We start from the raw sequence: 15,389 nt of genomic DNA, 5'->3' as shown, positions 1-15,389 counted from the left end.
TGTCTATACCCCTAAATACAATTGTCTCAATGCATATAGTCTGGATCAGAAAAAGGAAAGCGAACACGAAAAGGAGTATCTATAAACGAGCATGAGGTGGGAGGCTGGTGGAATTGGGCTGAGGAAGAATTAAGCTACCCCAGTGGATTACAGAAAGATAGGTACAAAGCGAAAGCAGCATCAGGCCAGCAGTCGATCAGGATCGAAGAAGGAGAGACGTTATGGTCGCAAATGGCAGAGCGACAGGGAGGACACAATCAAGTGAAGTGAAGTGGAAGAGCAGAAATGACAAAGACAGGGTGAATGAGATCGAATGACTGGTTAAGTTGTAGCGAAGTAAGCGGATCGTCGTTCGCATATTCATCGAGGTCCTTCATTAGCGTGATAACTCCTTCGAAGATGCCTGAACTTCTTGAGTGAGATGAGAGCGAGGACTTCTACATTATCGGATCAGATTATCACAGAGTCAGCTGAAGCGCTTCAAAACATTCTGGTACTGGTGGGACACGGAAAAAAGCTAACCTTTCTTGATGTGTTCGCCTAGTTCGAGCTGTTTCTTGAGTTGTTCTGGATCAGTGACTTTGGAGTTCTCTGCGATTGGGTGATAAGTCCAGGATTCGTCAGCTTCTTTCCCTTATCAGTTCGGTGACATAGCTACCGCAGATAGAATGGTGTGGCTGATGAAAAGAGGTAACTCGAGTATTTGTAGAATGAGAGATACTCACTCTCGAAGGCACGTCTGAGTCGCTTGTTGAAATCGTATTTCGGATCGGGGCTAAATAAGTCAACCCATTATCACATCAGCTTGTATACCTTTACAATCCACAAAGATGGGGAAGCTGATCCGATAGTAGATCACTTACTAGTCCCTTCCTAGACGATGTAACTGGTAGGAAGTCGTAGATATCAGCTTCCAAGCATCGTTACAATCTGTAATTAAATGCTCAGCTGATGTGAGATAACAGGACATACCTCTTTATACAGCTTGACAGCTTGTAATCTCAATGGCAGCTCTTTAGCGCTTTCCGTTGGTGTGTTCAGTACTGATGCATAGCCCCGATAAGATTGCTTCAGAGCTAAGGAGAGCGGTCGAAGGGGAGTAAGGGAGGACATCGTATCGCGTGCTTGGATGGGGAAGATGCTCGAGCGTTATCTTGGTCAATATCGTCGTTTCGTCCTTATACCCTTGTACGTGAGGACGGTTCTGCTTGACCTGGCGAGAGTGAGGATCTGATCGTTGCTGAGCTTGTTGAAAGCCTCCCAGCCCTTATGACCTTGATTGATGGTGAAAAGCAAGGAGGAACAAAAGAAGAGAAGAGATAAGCTAAACATGAGTCGAGTATGATTATTCGTATGATTATCTTTTCCATCTCGCCCTGATCGCCTTTTTTGTCATCTGAATTCCGCGCGTCATAAGATTACTCGGACCGAACATCCAATGATTGATTCTTATCTGAGCAACGCATTCAAGGTATCGGGTACATCCGCTTGGAAAGTTGTTATTGCGAGTGAGTGGGATTTGTATTTTGACTTTATTCGTGCTTGATCATCATCGCAATATAAGAGATCATCGAAGAACTGCTCTACCAGACAACACTCACAAGCTTCACTTGGAGAACCCTCAGAGACGCAGAAATACAGTAGGGAGAAAGCTGAAGCATGTCGTTGCTCGGTTCATCGTGAGTCAACATGCACCATCGCTTGATTATTGAAGATCAGACAGTGGCAAAGAACAAGAATCAAGCTGATGCGAATGCCATGAGCAGTAGTGAAAGCTGCGAGATCACACCTGTCTCATCCCGATCGAATACCCCGGACACATCAGCCAAAGCTGTCAACCCGCTGAATCCCCAGGGCCTGAAACCGTTAGTATCTTTCTTTCCTGCCCAACAGCTGACATGAAATGGTCTTCATCGTCGTCAATCGCATTAGCTGATCGGGATACGATGGATAGATGCTGTGCTTGCCCGGAAACGAAGTCGAAGAGGGATGATTGTTTCCTCAAATCTCCTGCTGGTGACGGCGATGTGAATTGCAGGGAGTTTATCGAGGCTCATAAAGCATGTATGCGAGGGTATGGGTTCAAGGTGTAGAGGGATATGAGGGCCGAATTCGAATCGAACATTTGAAAGTGAGGTCAGCTGAAAGGGGATGGAGATCAGAAATGGGAGCAAGGAAACAAGGTGAACCCGTAAAATAAGACGACTGGAAATTCATCATCATCATTAGATACAGATACGACCTCATTAGCTGCCCAAGGGCGTTGCGTTGTACATGCATAATCACACAGTCACCCCTCTGCAACTAATTTTTCCATTTCCATTGAATACATACTTAATCTCATGGGTTTCGTCTATGTGGTCTATGGCATCATCATTGAGACACGCGATTGCCTTTTCTAAGCTTAACAACAGCTACGTCCCACCCACCGCCTCGCCTAGTCTTCCATCTCCATGCGTACAGAAGCATCAATGGCCCAACGACATTTGCCAAAGTTAGAGCGACAAGGAAAATCACTGTGGGTGCAGTAGGGATGACGTCGATGCCTCGCATCTTATAGCTCGGTGTTGATCCGATCTTATGGGGAAATAGGGATATTGACAGCATCGCCATAGAAAAGGTCAAGAGCAATGAGAAGGACTTCCCGGCTTCCTGAAGACGTTCAAGTTTATCAATCATCAGCTTGTTGTTACGACAATCGGAGCTATGCAGTGCAGTGAGGTCTGTAGTCGTGAAGTGAGAAGCATCACTCACTCGTACACCTTTGGCGATCGGTGGCCACCCAGCGAAAAGCAATACAGCAAGTAAGACCAAGGAGAATACGTGAGAAGTCGAAGGCAATCGTGAGGCGAGTACAACAGACGCTGACAAAGCTGATGTGAGGGATAAGGAGGAAGAGAGACTTTAAAGAATCCCACCGGATCAGCTTGAGAGGCCTTCGCCACGTTTCATGAAGCTGATGTGTGTAACTGGAGCCTCACCTTTTCTCTTCACCTTCTTCGACTTCGATCAACCCGGTGCTTCCTTGACGCTTATGAGTCTTCCTCATCCGTTGTGCCTTCTCTCTCCTTCGCTTTACACGCTGATCTTCGCCCGTTCGGAAATCCGCCAAAAGGAGATGCACGAATCCGAGTCCACCGGCCAAAGGCCAGATACTGTCGCTCGTAGTAGCGGACGTAAGGGTTCCAAGAACAGGACTGACGAGGCTTAGTAGTAATGGAGGTAGAATAAGGGATCGAAGCGGTGTTGGAGCAGGTATGATTGATGCTGTATATTTTCAGGTGTCTGAGTCAGTAGACAGCTTGTCCATTCGTCCATTCAAGCTATGAAGCATCACAGTTAGGCAACTGACCTTCCTTAGGTTGACGATGTATACCCCATCCCCATTTATGTATACCCCATCCGCTCAGACCGAAGATGACGCATTTCCAGCCTACTTCCTCTGGGGTCACGTTTCCTTCTAGTAAAGCGTAGAATACCGCTAAGAAGAGAGCGATGATTGAGAGATGCAAGGAAATGGGCAGAGCCGCGAATAATAGGGGAGTCAGACTGGGCACCGGTCGAGGGGCTGTTAGATTCGTACCGTCAGCTGTGTACGAAGGGCTACACTACACTCGACAAGCAGCTGGCTGAGAATTTGAGCAGAGACTCACGTAGATCGTCTAGCTCAGCCAGGAAGTTTGGCGGGACGTAGTTGTCTGGAAAAGGTTGTCGACGCCATAAGACCTTTTCCCATTTCACTTGCTTCGCGTCCGCATAACCTTCAGAAGTAGCCGGAGGACTTGGTAGATTGAGCGGAGGGAGAGGGGAAGAAAGGAGTGGAGTAGGGGTCATATCATCCTGTCCAGCTGTACTGATACATCCACTTAGATAAATAGATAAGAAGATGGGCAATTGGAAAAGCACGAGTATATTGACGTGTTCAGGAGCGCAAACTCCGTCGGAAATCGCCGAACAGACAAATGATGACGAGCACGTACACAAATAATGTTGACCACTGGAAGAGTGGAATTTCAATGTTCTTCTTCCGCTCTACCTCCTTTCTTCTCTTGTCTGCTCTCCAGTGGACACAGACACAGCTTATTCGCAGCGATGATCGAAGGAAACGGCTATAGCTTTGCTGAAGCTGGGCCTTCTCGTCCAAGATGGATCCACCAACGACAACCCTCAAATAGGTATGCGAGTCTAGCGGATGATTCCTCGTTTGAAGCTCAGGATGAAGACCAAGAGGAAAGTGCAAGAGAGATTGAGGTGAGCCGATAGACCTGAAACGATATCAGTGGATGCAGCTGATGTGGAATACTATAGGCGAATACGCTAGAAGACATCCTTGTCCAACGACCAGTCTTACCTTCCAATCAATCTTCATCATTTCTCGCACGTCCTCCTGTGAACTCTCGAAAGTCTTCGAAGCTAAAGCACATACCTCCTCGCCTGGCTGATATACCCAACGGAATACATACATCCACTTTAGAGGTATTCGACCTTTCCTCAGACGATCTGAAGGGGACCGCGTATTCGTCTTTACCGCCTTCTCCAAGAGGAGAAAGGGAGTTTGGGTTCACCGTACCTCCACCTCAGAAGAAGGGATTAGGTATAAACGAGCTAGATTCGGTAATGAATAGACTCAATGATGCAGCTGCAAACGTGCGAGTAGAAGATGAAGAAGAGTTTTGGCCTGCGAGATCAAGGAGACCCACCATCACCGAACACGAGAATCATCGGAGTGATGGGGAGATAAGGCTGTCTTCGCCTGAACCAGATGAAGCTGCCTCGCCATCCCATACAACTTTCGATCAGTTCAAAGGTTTAAACGAAGAGGGCAAGATTGAAATTTCTGGTATATGGGATTTGCTGAAAGATGAGATGGGTGCCGAAGAATGGGATGGTTGGCTGGTAGATGGAAAATGGTCAGTTGTTAGACGCCTCCTCGTCCTCCTAAAGGCAAGCCGCAACTGATCAAGACCTCCATGCGACAGGGAAAGGATAGCAAATTTCCTTGCTGTGCCTCTGGCTGTGGAGAAGACGACCTTGTTTGGTGCTCTCCTGTGCCTAGATGGTTTCTTATACAACTTCACGGTCTTACCTATCAGATCGGCTTTTGCGCTGACCCGAATACTCTCGAACGCGATCAAAAGGAAAGAATGGTGGCCTATCCCGTTGGCCCATCAACACTCGATACTCCGCATGCTTCTTCTTCTGATACCCGCCAGCATACTGCTTGGCGCCACGGATTCGAGCAAGATGTACCATTCAGTCAGAGGGCAGGATACAATCAAGCTATACGTTATTTTCAACGCTTTGGAAGTGAGTCAGCTTGCTAAGTACCCTGTTAAGTCCAGGTTAATCAAAAGAGCTGATATGTGAGATGAGCATTAGATCGCGGATAGGCTTTGTTGTGCTTTTGGTCAAGATGTCCTTGATACACTGTTCGCTAGGGAGACTTTGGCACCCAGTATAAGGAAGAGCGGGAAAGGCAGAAAGAGACAACAAGCTAGACCTGTGTTCTTCTTTGCCCTGTCCTTGGGCTACGTACGTAAGTCATCTCGATGCTTCTTGTCCCCGATCGGCTTGCTTGGCGGGCCTTTCAGCTGATTTGAGGTCTGCTCCAGTGGCTCATACACTCATCTTCTTTTACATGCTTGTTTCGCTGAACGTCGCGATCAATTCGTATGACTATACCCTGCTTTCCCTTTTGATCAGTAATCAGTTCGTCGAAATCAAAGGATGTGAGTTGACCTATCATACTCGAGATTGGTGATATAGTATAGAGCTCACGTTGACTTTGCTAGCTGTATTCAAGAAATTCGAAAAAGAGAACTTGTTCCAGATCATGTGTGCAGGTAAGCTCCTCTGACTATTCTTCGTAAACTGTCGAGCAGGGCTTACGCTCACGATACATGATACATGATAAATGTAGATATCGTCGAAAGATTCCAGCTATCTCTTATGCTCTCGGTGATCGCTCTGCGGAACATGATTGAAATGGCAGGTTCGGAGATCGCTTTCCTCCCGAAGAGCTTCATAAGGGGGAAGAATTTGGTAGACTCGATATTATCGGTAAGCTAGGTTAAGCGTTGGTTCTTTACACTGAAATCAGCTGACGGTTGACGTTCTGATTGTAGCCCGTTCTATTTGTCATCGTCTCGGAGATGATAGTCGATTGGCTCAAACATGCGTTCATTACTAAATTCAACCATGTTCGAGCGTCAGTATATGAGCGATTCACCGATGTCTTAGCCAAAGATGTTCTGTTAGCTGGAACGGTTGCGAACGGAAGAAGTAGGCGAAGAGGACGAAATGTAAGATGACGCGTCACTGCTGATATCAACTCATGCACTTGACTGACTGAATTCCCATTGGTTATGTTAGCATCAAGTCCTTCTCGATCAGTCGCCCCTTGTAGCGCGTAGACTTGGCTTCGCCTCGATTCCGCTTGCTTGCCTCGTGCTTAGGGTGGCAGCGCAGGCGATCGGGATGTTATCTACGTCTTCGCACTCCGACGAGTCCCTGGCGGACTTCACGGCTGAAGAATGGGCTTGGACGGTGGTGAAGTGGATCAGCTGGACGGGAGTAGGATTGTGCGCTTGGGGCTGGTATGTCAGATGTTCATCACAAAGTTCTCTTCGGACAATGCGCAAAGAGCTGATGATGGGCACTGAATAGCTTGGTTTTCCTCAAAGTCATCTTGGGTCTTGCGCTGCTCAGTTTCTCAGCTATGAGGCAGGAAGGCATGGATGAAAGGGAGGCAGAAGATAAAGTCAATGATTTTGGTAGATCAGCAGTGGGCGAAAGCAAAGAAGAGACCGTCAGCTATCCATCTCTTGAATTGTTGAGCTGTAGCTGATTCAAGCCTTTAGGAATACAACAAGGAAACCAGACGGTATTTGTCGCATCCAAACGACGATCTACCGGCGTATCCCTCTCCCGCTTCGACGAAAGCGCCGAACACGCCATTTGTATTGGGGAAAGGCGTGTTGCTGAACAGTACAAAACAGAATGGGATCGGGATCGACAGGCTAAGCGATGTAGGTGCAGAAAAAGCGAAATCCGGGTCTGAGAAGGTTGGAGAAGAGAAGGGCGGGAAAAAGGGTAAGAAATGGAGATTGGAAGAAGTAGAACGATGGACGATGGTTAAGAGGATATGGTGATTCAGATTAATCAGTCATTTATAGCCAGTATGAGGAAAGCCGTTGTATACCATGCTCTGACTGGTCCAGCGTAAATCATACAAATACATGAGGGTTTTCGGATATGATGTCTGCTCCTCTACTCCTCTTCTCGTCTAGTACTCGGCTACTCTTCTGATGCTGGTTGTGCTTGTGGTTTGGCGGGTGTACCTTTCAACAACGATGATCCCTTTTGCTTTCCTGCCCAATCGTATTTGTTCTGCGGGAATCACATATACTCTAACAGTTGACGCAGGACCCAGAAAACAAGAGTGTCGATATTGTATGATCTTGGGTGGAGTTTGGGTGGATTAGAAGAACCTGACTCACGTCATATGTCACTGCGATAGTAGCTATCAGAGCAGGAACGACGAAACCCCATGTGAACACTTGTCTAGTTGCTCGCCTGGTGAATTTGAAATGTTGGAATACGTTTTCTCGCTGCGACCACCAATTACAGACACAATTCAGCTTACAGTGAATCCACAATCACGGAAGAAATAGTAGGAACGCTGAGTGACTTGTAGCTTACCATCGATGCCCATCGTTCGATTGCCGGGTCGAGCTGGATCCCAAAATGGATAAATGAAAGTCAGTACACATTGTAAGATGTCAAGGTCTTTCGAATGGAATGCCGATAGGACATGGATGAATAGATACCTTTACTGGTTCTGTTATCGATTGCAACGTCAGCGTCAGCTACTCTGCATCTTTTCGAGAAACAGTCAGCTCACCGAATCCACCGTGTCCGCCTGCCATCTTGACTATGTTTGTCTGTCTCGCTGTAGATGTCAAGTCAAGTCAAGGTAAGGTAAGATTGTTATTGTGTTGTCATAGACAAGTGCTGATGATCCACTTGGAGGTAATTGGCTTTCGAAGCTCAAGCTGAAGCGACAACCCATTTTGATCCCGCTCGGAGATAGGATTGATAACAGCCCGATCAGCACGTGGCAAACAGCTGCGAAAACGCCACGTCATTGATTGAGTCCATCACGCTGAGTCCGAACGATGTCAAGCATAAAAGATGGATTCCACCTTTGTATCTCGCATTTCGAAGCCATTGAACAACTCAGCATCTAGATTACCAATTATACGTACGGAAAAAGCGTTTTGGATGACATCGAATTACTCTCACGATGTCATATAGACCAAGATCTCGCTCGAGGTCGCCGGAATATCGAGCCAGGCGATATTCTCCCTCAAGACCACTCTCACCTATGAGAAGCGATATACCTCCGCCGAGGCGGTACGACGATGATCGAGGACTCCCGCATCCATATCCGCCTAGAAGGTCCCCTCCGCCACCTACCAGACGGTATGACTCGCCACCTAGGAGATCAGGGGGATATGATGATTATCCGCCGCCACCTAGACGATATGACGACGAATACCCACCACCGTCCAGACGATATGACGACGATAGACCGCGGTATGATGAGCGCGAGAGAGTAAGGTATGATGAAGAGAGGTATATACCCCCACCTAGACATCCGAGAGGCTATGACGAAAGGGACAGGGACTGGGATAGGTATGATGATAGGAGAGAATCAGCCGGTATGGCGGCTGATAGAGAGGAAATAAGGCCTAGAAGAGAGTATCAGGGAGGCAGGAGTGAACCGCAGTGGGAAAGAGGCAGAGATGTGGAAGAGCTAGCAGTGAGTCTAATCATTATCATCAGGTCGAACGACGCAAGATCATTGATTTGTGATCTGAATTCGATAGGCTGGCGATGAATACGGTGCCTCCGATTACCCCTCGGGTCCGAAACGAGGGGGAGGCAGTAAAGGTCCTTCTGAGCCTGCTCGAGATATCATCTTCCTAGGCTTAGATCCTGAACTGACAGAACAAGACGTGAGTTTTTTTCCACCTGCAAGCTTTTGATGCGTCTCGAATCAAGCTGATATCGTTGCCTTCTTCGTTCAGTTCTCCGGTTATCTGCGGTCCGAGCACAAGGCAGTACTGGAAAGTGTCAAGATAGTCAGAGATCGAATTACGGGACAATCCAAGTGTTTCGGTTTCGCTCAATTCAAGGATCTTGACGGTGCTGAGGAATTCATACATATCAAGTGAGCTTCTATCAGAGACCTACTCTTGTTCCAGCGAATACGTTAGCTCACTGAAGGTTTATAGTTATCCGGCAGTTTTGATGCCAGCTCTATACTCCCATTCGAGCCCGCGCAAAGTGAAAATCGACTTCTCAGCAACACAAGCTTCTTCCGGTGCACATGGCAATGACGGGCAAGCGCATCAACATCAACCCCAATACGTTAGACCGGCGCATGATGGTATGAAAGATATCGGGACGTTTGGAGGGGGTAAACGCGTCTTGCTCCTACGTGGATTAGATGCGAGCACTACGGCAGACGATCTGATTTCGAGAATGAGTCAGGAGATCGCTCGTATGATGGGCAGAGTGGGCAAAGAGATCGCTGCGGAGAGTACGATTGTAAGAGTCATTCTCATTGTGGATAGGAACGTCAGGAGTAGTTGGGGGTATGCTTTCATCGAGCTTGCCACAACCGAGGTACGTTTTGTCTGAGTACTCAGGTCGCATCGCTATCATACCATTTGAATGTCCGCTGTTTTCTCGTTGGACCTTGCTGACCTGACTGTACACTGACATAGCTCGCCGCCGCGCTGCTACCTTTTCTGCTCGCGCCACAGCATCAGCCAAATGGGTTGATAATCAACTACGTACCGGTCGCCCCCTCATTTGCCAATCCGGAAGCCTTCGTTCCTATTCCTGCGGGACCGCTTGGCGGAGAATTCATCCTGCGACCTTCGCGGAATGGAGGCATCGCAAGCGAAACCCTTGATAAGCCGGAAGGCCAATGGTGCGCTTATTGGCATCAAGCGGGAGGAGCAGTGGAGACTATATCCCGAGGCGCACCGATTATTGGCGAAGATGGTTTGATTCAGCTCACGCCTGAACATCGGTCATTCCTCGGCACTCTCGCTGGCGTGCCTGCTCAAGTCCCACCGCCTCAAAGCATCGAGACAGCTCAAGCGAGTATGACACCTATCAATCTTACCGGGGGCGTACAACCCATAAAGATCGGTGGACCAGGTAAAGGGAAGAAGAGGGATGAAATGGCTGGTATGGTGCCGATCATCGGTAAAAATATGCTGGATGAGGAAGAAGATCAGGACCTCGTGGGAAAAGATTCTGTCCTCTTATCCAGAAGTACTTCATTATCTCATTTTACGCCCCATGGAGGTCACTGACATTAGCGAAATACGGGTCAATAGGCAAAGGAGTCTATATCATACCGCCCAAATCATCCAGTCGGAAGGTGAAGAACAAGTTTTACATGGCGTCGGCAAATGGCCCGCACATCTTTCATGTCAAGTGTGTCGAGTCGTTTGCTCACAGTCTGCCTTTTCTCCGATTTTGGTGTTGTTATAGATTGCGAAAAATATAAATAAGTGGAATACCAAGCAATCTGAATTGGCGGCACCTGAACCAATCTCGGTAGATACCAATGCGCCCCCTAAGGGAATATCGGACGTTAATTCGACTTTAGGCGTTAAGAGATCTTTTGGAGAGACCAGTGTGAGTGCACGATCTGCGCGTCGCCCCCTCTGTCTCTCCTGATCCTTCTTCTCCCCCTCTTGCCGCCCCGCACACACACTCTCTCTTTCCTTTCCCCCCCTCTTCCTTCGCCCCTTCTTCACCTCGTTGCAACCCTTCCGACCTCGTCTCTCTGGCTCTCACCAAGACACCCTCCTCATTTCGGCTCCGATTTCGATAAATTGCTGATGTGTGGACGACCAACAGATACAGTCCGCCGCATCTGGACCGTCCAAGTCGCCTCAAACCGACTCAACGTCAACGGAGAATTTCGACTACACCGATACCTCCAATCTGGCTACAACTGGAAAAGTTGCTTGTTTGCTGTGTCAGCGGCAATTTAAGACCGAAGAAGTACTCAAGAAACATGTCGCGCAATCTGACTTGCACAAGGTATGTCGGCGCTCATCCGAAGACATCACGCAACTAGGCATTGATGAAATGCCACAAACAACAGACGAATCTGGCGGACAGTAATGCACGTGAAGCAGGAATGAAACGTAAGAATGCCATAGCGTCTTCCAATTCCGTTCCCGCTCCGGAAGACGATCCGTCAGTACCGAAATATCGAGATCGAGCGGCAGAAAGAAGAGAAGCTTTCAACCAACCTTCTATCCCCCTTCCGGAGGAATCACCCTCGTGGCAAGCTGAACAAGCTAAGAAACGTAAATTTGCCGAAGGGCCCAAAGCTCCTTCACCGGCTCCGCCACCGCCTCCACCGGGGGCTGAACCTGGGAAAGACGAGAGCAATGTCGGGAATCAATTATTGGCCAAGATGGGCTGGGTCTCTGGGACGGGTCTAGGAAAAGGGAAAGAAGGACGAGTCGATCCGATCCTCGTTCAGCAGTTCGAGAATCGCGCGGGGCTGGGAGCTAGTAAAGGTGTTGAAGCTGGGAAATACTCTGGTCCCGGTGGATTCCAACAAAGAGCCAAGGATATGGTGAGTCAATTGTCATCGTTGCCTTTTAACTGAAGATTACCAAGCTAATTTCCAAATTTTCATCGTGTTCAGGCGAAAGAGCGATATGCTAATTCGCCAAGCGGTAGCACCTAATGGCATTTGTGGGAATCAGTCATTTGTCATTGGTGAATCGCTTTTCCCATAGGGTATCAGGAAATCAAGTGTGAGAAGACTTAAGAGAGGATCTTGTATTTTGCTGAGCCTGAAACTAAGACATGCTCAGTCTTAACAAGACTACTTAGGGTGCATGTAGATGATACTCTGGGATATACAAGCCAAATACAAAATGGTATATGTGTTTGGTAAGGAACAACGAAAACGAAATCTGAACGATAAGAATGACCTTGCATTCTTGAATTTGATTCAACCTCGGTTGGATCTCGAATCTATTCCGCTTTTTGTTCTACTAAGACACTGTACTACTGGGCCGTATACTTCAAAGGACATTCAAACGATCTTACAAGTCACTCAGCGCTTTCTTCCCGCATCTCAGCCAACCTCCTCCTCATAGCTTTTTCAGTCTTCGTAGGCGGCACTTTCCGACTGATGAGCGCTCCCACCTGTACCAAGAATACCTTGTTCAGCTCGGGCATAGGAGTCCAACGAAAAGATCTCAAGTCGCATCGTGAGTTGTAAACTGATGGATACTTACCAAAGCCATTAACCCTCCAAATCTCAATACCCACGCTACCCCATTCTTGCCGCCCCCTTCCCCGCCTCCGGACGACGGTATGACATCTGGTTCTTGATCTGCCAATTTGAAGATGATCGAAGCTACAACAGCGATCTGTTTGGTTTCCCAGCAACGGATCGAAAGTGAGCATTGTATGCAGGACTCATGATCCGGTCGACCCGAACGAAAGAGAAAGATGAAAATAAAGGAACATACGATGAATTGAGGGAAGACTATCGCCAAATTATGGATCCCCATGATTGTACCTCCTGCAACCGGGCCCGAGCCAGTATATTCAAGACTTTCTCCGGCATTCTCGATATCTGCAGTAGAGTAACTTCGGGTCAAGGGTGTGCGTTCGTCTGGATCGCGCTCTCGCCGAGAAGGCGAAGTAGGGTGAGATCGCCATGGGCCGATAGGGGTTGATGCTGCTCGAGCGTGGATCGGACGATAGCCCGGTGCAGGACCCGCTGAAGCTGGTGGTGGTCTAGTAGTACCCGATGTTGTGGACGAAGGTGCGGGGGCGTCGGACATCTCTTTCAGGAACTGCATTACGTGGCGCAGATGGATGTAAGGTTCTGCGGAATGGCAAAAAGTGGCAGAGTTAAAAGCACGAATACTTACTTCCATTATGATGCTATGGAGGGATTTGGATAGTGTCAGTGCACAATAGAACTGAGGGAGAACCAGGGAATAGACAGACTCACGCAAATGGCCTAGGATCGGGGCACAGGTGGATCAGCTTGCAAATGGACTACATAGAGACGCTCGACTCACACCCAGCAAGCGATAGCCCAACATATTCCGACCAACGAAATCATGACGGTCGCCTGCCACACCTTCTTGATGAAGAAGGTTGATCCCATTAGAATACCAAAGAGCAGCAAGCCAGCTGTCCAGATATTACGCAGCATGAACGGCACTATCGCACAGATGTGAGCCAGGTGTCACACTCGTTGCTCGGACCACGTAAGTAGCGAGACGACTCACTCGTAGGGAGTTTCAGGGGTCTGCCTTCTCTAGCAGCTTCCGCTTTCCATTCTCGAACCATCTCCCTAATTCTTTCCATCTCAACATCATCTTCATCGCCTGACTCTTCGCCTGATATTTCGCCATCTCGGAGTTTCTCTGATACCGGTTTCAGAAGACGCCTATCTCGTGCGGCGAGGTAAGGTAAAAGCGTTCCAGCGATTATAGCGACTACAGACTGTGTGAGCAAGGCTCGGCGATGACGGAGATGCAGAGGAGGATGAACGTACCGAACGAGTAGATCAACAAAGCCAAACTTCCTGCTCGGGTAGCAGTATCGACATCAGGATCGTGTCCCAGCTCATGAGTCATCACCTCAGCGACGTAAGTGGTTGAATAGAAGAGGTAGGGGAACCATCCCATGAAAGCGGCAATTTGGACCTAGCAAGCGAATCAGCCGAGATTGACGAGCGTAGCTGGAAGTACTGCTCACTATGCAGACTCGTCGGACGGGTTTCGGAAGATGCAAGATGGCTTCATATATAGTGCCGATGACATCTCGTATTCGGCTATGCAGAACAGTAAGCTATGATAGACGATGATATGCACAATCCAGCTCACGATTTGCGTTCACCGAATATGCTTTCTCTTTCGGTCTCTTCAGTGGTCCAGCATGTTATCCATACGGTGATGACGAGTAAGACCAGTCCGACGATACACACTGGTCCAAATATCAGCTTCGAGAAGGATGTCATGAAATACTTGAGACAGCTCACCTTTACGGAATTGACCACCGCCTACCAGCCTAATGATGGGCACATGAGCGAGGTTGAGGAAGCCTTGGTGCTTTCCATCGTCAGCAAGTGGCGCGTTGATTTATGTTGACACATTTCGCTCACCCATCGTGAAACCGACGATGTTCCCAACATGATTAAACCTTCCATGCCAAGCATTAGCCGAAGCTAGTTGTTCTCCTGGTGTAACGTCCAGCACCAGATTACGCAGGGATGCCTGGAGTCTATCAGGCCCATCGCACTTAGCTCAAACCCGTCTCTCTTATAGAGTCTGAGCTGACTTACGCATTCAAGGCGAAGTCGAGGCAGTAGAACGAGAACACCGCGATGCCAATAGCCGTATTTTTCACCTATTCAGTACAATCAGCTGGCGACTCTCTCGGCAGGAGGATGCGCTCCAGGAAGCTCACCAGCTTCACACTCCTAGGATCCCAGTCCCCTTGACCACCTCCAAATAGGTCTACTATCGCTTTCGCAACTGGCTCCGTAAACGCCAAACCCAATCCACTAAGGACAAGTAAGATTGTAGCAGTAACTATCCAATATCTCCGTCGATATTTGGAAGTTGACGAGTCTGATATAGCTCCGATCAAAGGCTGAGCTATAAGCCCCGAGATGGGTCCTGCTAGCCATACGAGCGAGGTGAGCTGTTCCGAGAGTCCCAATGAAAGGAGGTACGGCGTTCCATAGCCTAGTTCGCTATATGCATTGGTATTGCTCCGTCAGCTCTGGCTGTATGTACATTCCAGAATATGAATGAGCTGGGTTTGGTAGTTTGGTACGCACACAGTCCAAGCGATTTGACTTCCACCCATGGAGATAGTCAACGCCATCATCTGCCATAGACTTAATCTCTTCCCTTTATTCTTGCCTTCATCTTCCTTCTTTTTCCCCTTGCCTCTAGCCCTAGACCGCGAAGCTGAACTGCCTCTTCGCTCCCTGTCTGCGACGTTCAGGCCCCATGCTGAATCACCTGTCCTGCGACCGGGTAGTTGCGCGTCATCTTGCGAGGCGTTGTCTGGTTTGGACGATTTCTTGAGTAAAGAAGCTAATGATGTGTATTGGTGTTTTGTTGGTGTGCTCTCGTTGCTTGCTGCGCCTTGGGAGCTGCTCATCCTGAGCTCGGGCTGGATGATCCGAGTCTTTGTGCGGCCAGAACAGAAAGAGTTGGGTATATGTACTAGATCACTCTGTCTATGCTATGTATGCGTGTTCTTGCCTTTTTGAATGATGTCAAGGTGAGGGATATGCT

At 48.4% G+C, this 15,389-nt stretch overlaps 7 protein-coding genes across 7 annotated transcripts; 3 read left to right on the top strand and 4 right to left on the bottom strand.

Annotated features, from left to right (window-relative positions):
• Positions 1–360: 360 nt before the first annotated feature.
• Positions 361–1,113, bottom strand: I303_102504 (uncharacterized protein; the record flags this gene model as incomplete). The annotated part of the gene is made up of 5 exons (XM_018405858.1): positions 361–437; positions 523–591; positions 726–775; positions 864–886; positions 973–1,113. 5 exons carry the CDS (start codon positions 1,111–1,113, stop codon positions 361–363), a joined length of 360 nt encoding a protein of 119 aa, XP_018264352.1.
• A 546-nt stretch (positions 1,114–1,659) lies between these two features.
• I303_102503 (uncharacterized protein) lies at positions 1,660–2,093 on the top strand (the record flags this gene model as incomplete). Its single annotated transcript, XM_018405857.1, has 3 exons — positions 1,660–1,679; positions 1,767–1,865; positions 1,955–2,093. 3 exons carry the CDS (start codon positions 1,660–1,662, stop codon positions 2,091–2,093), a joined length of 258 nt encoding a protein of 85 aa, XP_018264351.1.
• Positions 2,094–2,373: 280 nt separating this feature from the next.
• I303_102502 (uncharacterized protein) lies at positions 2,374–3,834 on the bottom strand (the record flags this gene model as incomplete). Its single annotated transcript, XM_018405856.1, has 5 exons — positions 2,374–2,652; positions 2,755–2,902; positions 2,982–3,267; positions 3,353–3,568; positions 3,654–3,834. 5 exons carry the CDS (start codon positions 3,832–3,834, stop codon positions 2,374–2,376), a joined length of 1,110 nt encoding a protein of 369 aa, XP_018264350.1.
• Positions 3,835–4,092: 258 nt separating this feature from the next.
• Positions 4,093–7,151, top strand: I303_102501 (uncharacterized protein; the record flags this gene model as incomplete). Its single annotated transcript, XM_018405855.1, has 11 exons — positions 4,093–4,251; positions 4,309–4,910; positions 4,980–5,307; positions 5,380–5,536; positions 5,613–5,729; positions 5,793–5,843; positions 5,921–6,060; positions 6,126–6,302; positions 6,373–6,596; positions 6,667–6,808; positions 6,861–7,151. The coding sequence occupies 11 exons, from the start codon at positions 4,093–4,095 to the stop codon at positions 7,149–7,151; spliced, it is 2,388 nt and encodes a 795-aa protein (XP_018264349.1).
• Positions 7,152–7,296: 145 nt separating this feature from the next.
• Positions 7,297–7,928, bottom strand: I303_102500 (uncharacterized protein; the record flags this gene model as incomplete). Its single annotated transcript, XM_018405854.1, has 5 exons — positions 7,297–7,389; positions 7,500–7,610; positions 7,702–7,734; positions 7,830–7,840; positions 7,904–7,928. 5 exons carry the CDS (start codon positions 7,926–7,928, stop codon positions 7,297–7,299), a joined length of 273 nt encoding a protein of 90 aa, XP_018264348.1.
• Positions 7,929–8,305: 377 nt separating this feature from the next.
• Positions 8,306–11,794, top strand: I303_102499 (uncharacterized protein; the record flags this gene model as incomplete). The annotated part of the gene is made up of 10 exons (XM_018405853.1): positions 8,306–8,824; positions 8,892–9,020; positions 9,093–9,235; positions 9,300–9,693; positions 9,795–10,353; positions 10,419–10,462; positions 10,576–10,722; positions 10,948–11,133; positions 11,198–11,680; positions 11,753–11,794. The coding sequence occupies 10 exons, from the start codon at positions 8,306–8,308 to the stop codon at positions 11,792–11,794; spliced, it is 2,646 nt and encodes an 881-aa protein (XP_018264347.1).
• Positions 11,795–12,165: 371 nt separating this feature from the next.
• I303_102498 (uncharacterized protein) lies at positions 12,166–15,252 on the bottom strand (the record flags this gene model as incomplete). The annotated part of the gene is made up of 15 exons (XM_065968564.1): positions 12,166–12,261; positions 12,354–12,488; positions 12,591–12,920; positions 12,999–13,011; positions 13,082–13,090; positions 13,152–13,296; positions 13,365–13,574; positions 13,634–13,784; positions 13,837–13,912; positions 13,965–14,064; positions 14,120–14,182; positions 14,243–14,361; positions 14,423–14,487; positions 14,548–14,836; positions 14,924–15,252. The coding sequence occupies 15 exons, from the start codon at positions 15,250–15,252 to the stop codon at positions 12,166–12,168; spliced, it is 2,130 nt and encodes a 709-aa protein (XP_065824636.1).
• Positions 15,253–15,389: the final 137 nt, after the last annotated feature.

The sequence above is a fragment of the Kwoniella dejecticola genome, chromosome 3, assembly GCF_000512565.2.
Source record: "Kwoniella dejecticola CBS 10117 chromosome 3, complete sequence".
In the NCBI taxonomy this organism is placed as follows: domain Eukaryota; kingdom Fungi; phylum Basidiomycota; class Tremellomycetes; order Tremellales; family Cryptococcaceae; genus Kwoniella; species Kwoniella dejecticola.
The sequence above is the reverse complement of the archived record's forward strand: the minus strand, read 5'-3'. Positions and strand labels throughout refer to the sequence as shown.